The sequence below is a fragment of the Haliotis cracherodii genome, unplaced genomic scaffold (assembly GCF_022045235.1).
Source record: "Haliotis cracherodii isolate W230 unplaced genomic scaffold, xgHalCrac1.p SCAF_6, whole genome shotgun sequence".
Taxonomy (NCBI): Eukaryota; Metazoa; Mollusca; class Gastropoda; order Lepetellida; family Haliotidae; genus Haliotis; species Haliotis cracherodii.
In genome coordinates this window covers 62,295,751-62,308,245 of record NW_027266319.1, presented here as the reverse complement: position 1 = coordinate 62,308,245, position 12,495 = coordinate 62,295,751, and the positions used below count along the sequence as shown (strand labels likewise).

Genomic DNA, 12,495 nt, shown 5'->3' with positions numbered 1-12,495 from the left:
ACAAATTAGAAAAACAACAATTTGTTTTGAATTTTGAAAAAAACAGCCATAGTATAAAATGACAAACCAATATTATCTGCATTAGTTAAAAAGAAGCAAAAACATTTTACACAATTACAGATTTTCTTATTTTTTATGTTATTCTTTGATTTTTGTCATCTTCACTCACTTGAAATGTAAATCTTTAAATGTGAAGTGTGTCTCTACGATGCCAGTTGTCTTGACCCTTGTTCTCAGCACATCCTGCTCTGTGGGGATGTAGCCGGGGTTGGAGATGCGGTCCAGGGCATTCAAGTAGCTGAAGTACAATGTGCCCTATGGTCATATCACGTCACGAGACAACACTTTATTATATGCATATGAATGAAATACTGGAATTTATCAGTGACGATAGATCAAGTTATCAGTCACTAGTGACTGATATAAAAATGTTATATCAGTCACTAGATATAAACAAGGTGCCGGAACTACTTTCTCCTGAATCAAAACATTAAAGAGTTATCCATTTTTTAATAGGAATGTTTAATTATGACAAACAAAATTGTCCACGGAACTTAATACTCGATATGAAAAAATATATTTCGCATAACATATATTAACAGGGCTAGTTTTATACACGAACTATATTCTTTTCGCAAACCCCCTTGATACGGAGGTGGTAAAGGGGCGACAGAGAAAACTTAGTAATTTATCAGACACTGTTTTCAAAAATATATAAATTGCAAGTAATAAAAATATAACATGTATATAATAAATAGAATATTCAATGTGTTTTCTCAAATACCACTTTTATCTCATCTCGTGAATTTGGGAGAGTCTAATATTTTTCACGAGAAAATATTGAACTCTCCCCAGTTCACAAGATGAGAAAACACATTAAATATCCTCTATGTATTGTTTCCATCTTCCGGATGGCATTGTTGACTTCATCCGAATCTTATTGTGACATGAGGTTGGAATGACGTCACACTAGAAACAATGTCATAGCTGAAGATAGTTGACGTCATTTGACAAATTGTGGTTCAGCTGCAGTTGCGACTTGCTGTAGGCAAACACTAAACACATCTCTGTATGCAGACATCTTCTTTGGTAAAAAATAGAACATTATATTCGTGTTCATGTTATAATATGTCTACGACACTCGTGCCTACATTCCGGTATTTCTCATGCGATCACTCAGCAAATACCAGAATTTAGACACTCGTGTCGTAAACACAGTATGACATGAGAACTCATATAATATCCTCTATATATGTGAACAAGGAATTAACTGTGCCTAAAATGTATAACCCCTGTGACGTAAAGTGTGCACACAAGTTAGGTAAAACAAACAACATCAACGCATTCATACGAACGTGAACATTGCTTGGTTTTAACACAGCATGAACGGATGAATACATTTTTGCAAATTTATTCAAATGTTAATATTTTTTAAGGATGCATAAAGGAGTAATGCAGAATAAGTAAAAAATAATTAATTTGAGAAACAATTTGTGAGCCAAATATTTGTTATATTTGTTGAAAACATGTCACCAAATGATTCAGTTATGTTCTTAATACAATAACATTATTAGTACACGTCAAAGAGAAAAGGTAAAAGTTCCACAACTGGATCCACACATCCTTGATCACAGCCATTTATATTTTTAAAGAGTTATCTCCCTTCAGTCATCACAGCAAAGACTTTCCCTTATACCACTAAAACTATTGAAATTTCATATCAAAACAAAATATAACAATACCATTAATATATGTTTAATGATGAGATATAATTTTCATTGTAGAAATATATTTTTCAATATTATTTTTGAAAATATTCAATAACATATTCTTAGTATTTTGAATTATTAGCATAGCTACGGTAAACAAAAAATACAAGTCCAGCAAATTTTACATAAATTTCAAAACAGTCTAAACAGTTTGTTCTGATATCATTTACTGTACATTCAAACTTTACTAAGTCTACACTTCTCTAAACATTCTCATGTCTTCCCCACTCAGTACATCATGTTTTAATCAGATTAGTGTCAAAAGCTTCGATGTGAATATCAATTATTACTCACTATTCGGCCGAGTCATTGAGCTGGTACTCGCGCGACCGACTGAAACACTCTTGTACGCCGAGGTCCTTCCAGAGTCGCTTCATCAGCGTGGCCACCTCCGCTGACAGTTCCCCTTCATCAGCGTTACCAGACAGCGAGAAAAACTGGCGTGCATCTTCCTGAAATGTACAAAATGGCACTTATCAAACAATTTCAATAGTTGCACAAATATACGTGTTGATGTTTTTTGTTCTTCAACGCCCTACTCAGTAGTATTCCAGCCATATATCTAAATCATCAAGTCCGGGCCAGAAAATCCAGTGATTGATATTAGAAGCAATGATCACACAGTCAGGGAATGATGACACGCAATCAACCAAGTCACCGAGCCTGACAACCCGTTCCAGTCACCTCTGACCACCAGCATAATTAAGTTCCTGGGGAGCAATCATAACGCCGAGTCCCCAAAAGGCCAAACTTGGTAATCTGAAGTGTGCATTTTCAATTTGCCCACACATACATTTTGGGATAAACGCCAGTTGGGAAAAGGTTTGCATAGTTGCACAAAAAACTCTACATTTTTTACTTGTCCCCATGGATCATTATCCCAGCTCCAGTCCATCAAGCTGTGATTGAGTCGGGTAAGACAGACCGGTCACTGACAGAAGGATCGAGGAGGGAGTAAAGGTATGCAACACAAGGGAACCATTCTGCCCAAACGTAATGTTAATGCTTCCATCAGAAATATTATGACGGTCTGTAAGTAATCAGAAAGTAGGAGTGAGTGAGTGAGTGAGTGAGTGAGTGAGTGATGATACGCCGCTTTTAGCAATATTCCAGCAATATCACGGCAGGGGACACCAGAAATTGGCTTCAAACATTGTACCCATGTCGGGAATCGAACCCGGGTCTTCGGCGTGACGAGCGAACGCTTTAACCACTAGGCTACCTGACCACCCCCCGAAATTAGTTTGCTTCAGCCCTGCAAATGGGGAGACAATTTCAGGCTTGTGAAGTTTGTTTGTTTGTGTGTTGTTTAACGCCGCACTCAGCAATATTCCAGCTATATGAGGGCGGTCTGTAAATAATTGAGTATGGACCAAACAATCCAGTGACTGACATCATGACCATTGCTCTACGCAATTGGGATACAATGACATGCATTAACCAAGTCAGCAATCCAGACCACCTGATCCCATTAGTTGCATCTCACGACAAGATTCCAGGCTTGTACAACATACACCTCTGCAGCTCAGTTCAATCTTTTGTAGCATTTTCAGAGGATGAGTTTGGATATTTACAAAAATCTATTCACACGTGGAGGATTTATCTACACCTGCTCTGATACTTGGCCCTAAGTCTGCAGCCAACGTCAGTACAAATCCCCAAAACGGAATTACACATTTCCCAATGCCTGTAGTCATAGTTATGACCAATAACATCAGTGTCATGGCTTAATATAGAGGTGTGTTGTATTTCACAAATAACAGGATAAAAATAGAGGATCGAGCCAATGAATTTTTAATTATTGTGCAAGATGAATCATTGCATTCATTTTCTCAAAAGGAAGTAATAACACGTTTAATCATTCATTTACTTATTTGTTTACTTATTTATGCCTCAGGGTCAGGCAATTCATGTCCTTGTTCATGAGGAACCTGCTTAAGGATTTTGCCACAACCCATTTGCAAAATGTAATGGTGACTGAGGATCTCATCCCCCTACTAGAGGTGTACAGATACGGTGGGCCATGATACGACACGTATCCCAATGCAGTACATTTATAACATAGGTGACATTCCTTCTTTTAGCAGGTGAAACACAACCCTGAATCATTTGTTTTTAAATTTCAGAGAGCGAGGGCGGGATATTGAAGGGCAGAACGATATAGGCTAGAGGGCACTGTGAATATTATGCTATTTGTAGCCAACCAGAACATACTAGAGAAACGGTATTTGCTGGTTCTTGAACAGTTTGTTAGAATTCAAATGTTTTTTTACAAAAATATAACTTGAAATATAATTTATTGTATGTATTACCACACAGGAGTTGTAAATCGATGTATTGTATTGTATAGTGAGTGAGTGAGTGAGTGAGTGAGTGAGTGAGTGAGTGAGTGAGTGAGTATTGTTTAACACAACTTTTAGCATTATTCCAGCAATATTATGGTGGGGGACACAAGAAATAGGCTTCACACATTGTACCCATGTTGGGAATCGAACCTGGGTCTTCGGCGTGACGAGTGAACACTTTAACCACTAGGCTACCTGACCGCCCCTTGTATCGTGAGGATCATATCGAAATACAATACAGTATTGCCAAATAGTTACACCTCTACCCACTATATAGACTGTAATCTGTAATTACATCTCGTCTAGACTCGCCTGTTTTGATCAGATTAAATGAAGGTATCCTAAACAAACTTTGCATTAAGATTATTTCAAGGGATAGTCAGTGTCACGTTAAGCCGTGGTGGTCGGGGAGCCTTGTGGTTAAAGCGCTTGCTCGTCACGCCGAAGACCTGGGTTCAATTCCCCATATGGGTACAACGTGTGAAGCCATTTCTGGTGTCCCCCGCTGTGATATTGCTGGAATATCCCTAAGGTGGTATTACGGTGATCCATCGATGGACTGTTATTTGTCTGGCTGACATACACATTACCCCCTGCACCTGAGCATACAGACAAAACTAAATAAAAACAACAACAAAGAAACAAATTGTCTTGGCTTTAGCAAACAAAATCATACTTGTGCTTCAATTTTCAATTTTTTTAGGTACATTTCTAGTAACAGATGTGAAAAAACTCAAACGAATACCAGTTGGTCAATTACCAGATTTTGTTATTCAATTTTAGGGTATTTCTTTGTTACTTTATGCACCTATCTTGCCAACTAAAATGTCTCAAATGGCCACAAGTCTGTTAGTCCAAGACTCAAGAACATTTTGAGTCTTTAGTTGTTTTCTCCCCAAATCTAGTTATTCTATATCAGCCACAAGTCCAACATGAGCTGCTGACTAGTTAGATAAGACCATTGGTGTCTACCAATGGATAGTTCATTAATTATCTAGTGTTCCAAATTAATCATGAAACCAAATATCAAAAGTTAAGATTTAGGGGTCCCTAAATTCAAAATTTGCAAAAGACCTCAATAACCCCAGGGCCTCCTTAATACCTCCTCCGAAACAGATATCATATTGATTATATATTTTCAAATATTAATAGTAAGACGAGTGCATTCAGTGTAATACTGTCATGGGAAAGTGAATTCTACACCAATAGTTGTTGACACTCAGATCAACAGGATTGCCACTATAATTATCTGGATATGACATATAATTAACATATTTATAACACAGAATATTTCTCTGTCACCTCTGTACGAATCACCCAGCGAGTATACATATTGTCATACCATGGCCATTCAAGCATGGGACAGCTTATAGGAAACATACCCTGTATTATTTGATGTCAAAGCTTGATGTACCGTATTCGCCATATATAGCACCTGCTCTAATGTCCGATTGACTTCTAGACCAAGGTGTAAGCACTCTTTATAAGCACCCGGTACTAAGACCGAAACTACATCACAGTCCGTGATTTTACAAATGTTTACAGAAACCAGGCAGCAACATAGGAGGTTCGTTTGTTTGTTTGTTGTTTTACACCACACTCAGCAATATTCCAGCCCTATGACGGCGTTCTGTAAATAATCGAATCTGGACCAGACAATATAGTGATTGACATCATGAGCATCGATCCACGCAATTGGGATACGATGACATGCATCAACCAAGTCAGCGAGCCTGACCAACCGATCCCATTAGTCGCCTCTTACGACAAGCATAGTCGCCTTTTACGGCAAGCATGGGTTGCTGAAGACCAGTTCTACCCCGGATCTTCACGGGTCGCAACATAGGAGGAGTATATTTATTTGCCTGGTAACTATTAATGAAAATGTCTCGGTTTCATTGATGTTTCAACTAAGACTGTTCACTCCCACTTGATCTGTGAAATCAAATTTAACTTGTGTATGGTTTCGAAAAACAACCCCCTTTGTAAATTTTCTTAAGCCCCCGGTTCTTATTACAGAGAATATGGTTATTTGGCACACTGCTTTTTCCAAGACCCCAGTTCACCCAAGATGAATGGACAGGGTTTTGTACACGGTTGGTTGGTTGGTTTGTTGTTTAACGCCGCACTCAGCAATATTCCAGGTATATGACGGCGGTCTGTAAAAAATCGAGTCTGGACCAGACAATCCAGTGATTAATATCATAAGCATCGATCCTTGGGGCACATTTGACAGAATTACATCTGGTAAGTGAATATATACATATATCCATATTTATATACCGTATTACTTTCGGCAAGGGTTCTGTTTATCATGTTTAGATGATACAGTCGTGTGACATACAAGAGTTACTTGACCAGAGGCAGACCATGCACATTATCAACATGGCAGCCAATTGCAGTCACGAAGTACCTATTAAATCACTTCAACAACAATATCTTATTGTGCAATCCAAATACAGAGTGCCAGCATAGGGCAGAACAAGTTATGCCAAAATCAAACACGAAGAAGTGAGTGAGTATATTAAAGTTATATTATTGGGTTAGTTTTTATCCGAATCACTGGTAGATTCCGAGAAATCGTGTGTACAGCTGATTGCTACTTCCGGCTTAGTTAACGAAACAATACACACTGTAATCTTAATCTCTGCATAAAATAAACAATGCCTATCAGAACACGAAATATAATTTAATTGGTAAATCATCATGTCCAGTGATGTTTTATCTCAAATTTCAAATTTGTCTTGACAAGTATAATTGTTATCATCTGTTTGTTTACCAGAATTCGCTGAAGGGATACAATGTAATTTTTTTCTGCGGAAGACAAACACGTTTTTATTGCAAATGTAGAGATTGTGTATGCACTGGTGATGTGCTTCATTCCAATCTGCTTTATAGACGGGGTATATAAATTAGCATCGATTGTGAAGGCTGTTACAGAGGGGTTGCTGTATAGGCAGGGGTTGTTTTATAGACAGTGATATACAGTATACATCACGTTGGAATTCCCTGCTTGTAGCCAATCAGCAATGAGCAATACCATCAAACACACAAAGTAAACACCCCCCCTCTATTTAGACCTATTCAGCGACTGGCTGCAGCTGAGATGACATGTGCATACTGCACTTCTACACTGTACCACTTCCTGTTGTGGCATGTGAGTATGTCTCTTGTTTACATTGCAATTTACAAACCAGGAAACTTTATCAGCTGTTTTTGTCTTGATTTTAAAAACATAATAACAAACATACTGTTTTAACTTTACTTTGATGTTTAGCATGGTCATTTTTATTACCATCGATTAGTCTCCCGAGCCAATCGATAATCACTGACGCCCTCCAGGTCCATCGATTGACCGATTATTCAATCAATCGCTCCACCATTGTGAAACTGTTGTGTTAATAGCAGTTTCCATGTTGCACCTATCTATAACACTGCACATCACATATAAAAATCTATAACATATTCTGAATCCCAACAGCCTGAGAGAACAATTTATAACATCCCACATCCCAACACACTTGGCAATACAATTTTTAACATCACAATTAAAACACTTTGCAATACAATTTATAACATTTCACATCCCATCATGCTCAGGACAATGCCATCTATAACATCCCACCATGCTCAGGACAATACCATCTATAACATTCCACATCTCACCATGTTCAGGACAATACAATATATAACATCCCACCATGCTCAGGACAATACCATCTATAACATTCCACATCTCACCATGTTCAGGACAATACAATATATAACATCCCACCATGCTCAGGACAATACAATACATAACATCCCACCATGTTCAGGACAATAGCATCTATAACATCCCACATCCTTGTGACCACACTCAGGACAATACCATCTATAACATCCCACATCCTTGTGTCCATACTCAGGACAATACCATCTATAACATCCCACATCCTTGTGTCCATACTCAGGACTATAACATCCCACATCCTTGTGACCACACTCAGGACAATACAATTTATAACATCCCACATTTCACATCCAAACACTGGGCAATACCGTCAAAGAACATCCAACCTCCCAACACACTTGGCAATACAACCAGGCCATCACATCCTAATATAGGCTTGGTGAAATCCTTTGGCTTATCTTCCATAAGTGCCAATCAAACACCATAACTACAGTTACTACCCAAGGACATTTGTCAGGTAATAAATGGCCCTGGTTTATTGCTTCTCCTCCCAGATGGTGGTCCAAGTACTCTCAGCCATTAGACTGTCAGGAGGGGAAGGATTGGGTGAAGTGGAGCAGGCTCATACACGAAAAAAAACCTGACTACTGGATTTGAAGCCATGTATCTTAATAAATACAGGGCTCACACACATTTACCTGACACTCTCTACACACAAATATACATTTGATTCTGTGAGCGTAATCAGAAATACTGTTTGGCCCAAAAGCACTTATCAATTGTATACATACATTAGACAAAGTCCTGAAAATGATAGAATAGATAAAGCAACAGTTACAGTACTTATAACACATGGTTTCCTACAACTCTCCCTAACCTTGGAGCAATATATTTTGTTTGTTTGTTGATTAATGTTGCACTCAGCAATATTCCAGATATATGACGGCGGTCTGTAAATATTCAAGTCTGGGCAGATAATCCAGTGATTGACATCATGAGCATCGATCCACGCAATTAGGATCGATGACATGCATCAACCAAGTCAGCGAGCCTGACCACCCGACCCATTTAGTCGCCTCTTACAACAAGCAAAGTCACCTTTTACGGCAAGCATGGGTTGCTGAAGACCTAGTCTAACCCGGATCTTCAAAGGTCAAGTGCAACATATGGCCACAACAGGAAATTGATGAACATATTAATAAATATTTCAGTCCCATCATTTATTGCCCCAAAGGCCCAAAAGGCGAGGATTATCACTACATCTATGGCATGCGTGCGTACTGTGGTCTTCTTTGAGAAGAACTGAGTATTTAAAGGCTAAAATGCAATAACTTTCATACATTTGCATCAAAACCACACAAACAAGCCAAAAAACCATCTCATGATCAATGATCATTTCATTAGGGACAAATGGCCATCATTGGTATCACTCTCTCGCAGCATAACACTGAACGACAAGCACCTGTTACTTCGGGCATTAATTATTGTTATTTACAGCCTTCACTTCATGACCCGATATGAAGCAATATCCAGTCTGATGTGACGAACAGCCCATCACGTCAACAACCGGTGATGATTATGTCCATGTACTTGGTGATATATCATTCAGCCAGTCATCAGTCACATGCCGAGACTGGGTGTCGATCAGTTACACAGGAAGCAACACCACACTGACCTCTGTCATGTGACATCCTGGACCTGACACTGGATCGGCAATGTGGCCGTCTTCAGCATGCCTGGTTGTTCATAGACACACATCTCTTCTCAATGCAAAAATTAGGTGTGTGTGTGTGGGGGGGGGGGGAGGGGTACTAGGCCAGACTGATGTCAATTTTATAATGCCCACTCACTGAAACACCATACAACAGTTTAACATGAATACCCCACTCAGACACAGTTTACTAACTCCGAGCCGACCAGTCCTTGTTTTAGCCCCTTAATGCCGAACGCCAGACAGGGTAACAACAAGTACATTCTTTGGCAGAAAATTCTAAACATATAATGGATCGGACATAATTAGCATAAAACTCATAAAACTCAGTTATTGAGCTCATGTTGCATCACTGGATGGTCTGGTCCAAACTCCAGCAGTCATGCTGCAACAACAGATTTGTCATACTGCTGAGTGTCAACAGTGCTGTAAAATGGTGGAGACAAGAGACCGGGAATGATGTTGTTGACCATTTGGGACATGAACAAGGACCATGAAATCGAAACTCCCACCCACTCGACCACCAACCACAGCTGAAGTGCCTCAAGGCCCCCCATCATTGGCCCAGTTTGAAAAGCGACCTTCCACTTCTGAACGGTACGGTTCTCCTGACAACTTGTTTTCTGAATCTTAGCCATCAATTCCTGGTAACGAGTACCTTAGACTGCAAGTATTCGCATCAACTCAACTATCATCTGCCCCTTGAAATATATGTCAATTTCTATCGGTAAAAAAATATGTCCAAACAATGCTTGTGGGTAGATGAAAGGTTAAACCTCAAAATGCATATTTGATCTAAAAATATCTGTTGATCTGACCATGAACCATGATATATCTACAAAGTTATCTTAGCCATAAAACGATTGTAACTTCCATACTTTGACTTTGACTTACAATAATCGCAGCTCTAAGATTGCTCGGTGGAAACAGGGCCCCGCAATGAGAAACAGTTAACCACCAAAAAGCAAGGTGGCATAAACGCCAAGATATCAAAATCCAATCCTACTTTCATGAAAGTGAACAAATAATATGGTATAATTAGTATGGATAAGCCTGTTAGGTACACAGAAGGTAAAACATGTTGGGCACAGCATCCAGTGGGACAAGACAAAGTCCAAGCCCTCACCACCAACCAGAAACACTTCAAAATCAGAAAACTACAAGACGCCATCAACATCAAAAGACTCCAACCATCAACCAACCGTGACCATGGCTACTACATACCCCCCAGGTACCATCAACGCATCAAAGACCCCAATCAGTCCTAATCCTTTTATTGTTTATATTACTGACTTCACCCTTTTGTTACAGGCTTCACCGGCCAATATGTTTCCCTTTCTGTGCATGAAACAGGCTTCTCCACTCCAGCAGTGTTACTGCATCTTAAACCTACCCAACGGTATAAACACTGCCTCCTACCCGTATATATACTTATCAACCATACTCTGTACATCACTTACCTGATAACAGTGTTAGAACCTACACCGAAACATAGCTCCAAATGTAATAAAGAAGTTGTTCATCCATACATCTTATCCTTACTTAGTCGTCCAACTTCTAAATGCCTCTCAAAGAAGGTGAGGTGAGGTGAAATTGGGTTTAACGTCGCGTCCAAGATTATTGCACTTATATAGAGATGTGCATGCACATGTGTGTGTGGCTGCTTGTACTAGTCCGGACTGATGCTGATTTATAGTGCTAGCTCACTGAGATACCATGCCTCAGTTTAACATGAATACCCCACTCAGACAGTATACTGACTCCGAGCCGACCAGTCCTTGTTTTAGCCCCTTAATGCCGAGTGCCAGACAGGGTAACAACAAGTACCATCTTTTAACATCTTTTGGTATGATGCAGCCAGGGATCGAACTCCGGACCTTTCGTTCTCCAGGCGGACGCTCTACCACAAGACCACCGAGGCGGTCCCCACGAGCAGAGAAGTAATATGGTACAATGTTACAAAATATTTCTGACCCATTGAAACTAGATCAATGATATAACCACTTCCTCACGTGTACGACCCCGTACATACCAACAGTTCACATGATCAGCATACTGCTGTCATTACAGCCCTGCCCCCTGTGCATACCATCCTTGAGCAGCAGGTTGCCGTTCACATACCCTGAAGGAAAACACCAGAAACTTATGAAACACGGAGTTGTCAAAGTGATTTATTTAGCTGAGCAGTGTAGCATCACAACTGGAGGAGGACTCGAGTAATATCTGCTGTTTTTGAAGCTCGGCTTTCTTCCTGTTGCATGAAATGTCCTATCATGTTACCTCATATGTTGGTTTGGTTTGTCAACAGGAACATTTTTATTGCGCTCCGACAAACATCACATTTGTCAAAAGAAACATACTGCCGTTTGCTTGCCTGTTCAGGTTTATGAGATGACACTGGGTTACTGGGGGGATGAGGTTACTGGTGAAAAATAGTCTGATGTTGTCTTCTCATCGGAAATTGGAACGACTTTTTCTTTTCATATGGTGAGGTGAAATGGGGTTTAACATTGCGTCCAAGATTATTGCACGTATATAGCGACGTGCATGTACGTGTGTGTGTTTGTGTAGCTGCTTGTACCAGTCCGGACTGAAGCTGATTTAAAGTGCTAGCTCATTGAGATACCATGCCGCAGTTTAAAATGAATACCCCACTCAGACACAGTGTACTGACGCCGAGCCGACCAGTCCTTGTTTTAGCCCCTTAATGCTGAGCGCCAGACAGGGTAACAACAAGTACCATCTTTTAACGTCTTTTGGTATTACGCAGACAGGGATCGAACCCCGGACCTTCCGCTCTCCGGACGGATGCTCTATCACTAGACCACGGAGGCGGACTCTTTTCATATGGATCCCCATATGTTTATACCAGTAAACACAAGGTCCCCAGGCAGTCCCCATGCCTGTTGCTGCATACTTCCCAGGGAGCTGAGAATGACATTCAAGAACACTGATCCACTGATTAGGGAAATGATGGCTTTGTGCTTTGAGCATGCC

At 39.9% G+C, this 12,495-nt stretch overlaps 1 protein-coding gene across 1 annotated transcript in view; it reads right to left on the bottom strand.

Moving 5' to 3' along the window:
* LOC139446718 (guanine nucleotide-binding protein G(i) subunit alpha) overlaps positions 1 to 12,495 on the bottom strand; it is a 79,002-nt gene that overhangs the window by 10,120 nt on the left and 56,387 nt on the right. Inside the window, exons 4-5 of the mRNA XM_071228011.1 lie at positions 2,064 to 2,221; positions 170 to 298 (exon numbers count right to left, since the gene is read on the bottom strand). Coding sequence (XP_071084112.1) covers positions 170 to 298; positions 2,064 to 2,221 — 287 coding nt within the window. The remainder of the gene's footprint in view (positions 1 to 169; positions 299 to 2,063; positions 2,222 to 12,495) is intronic.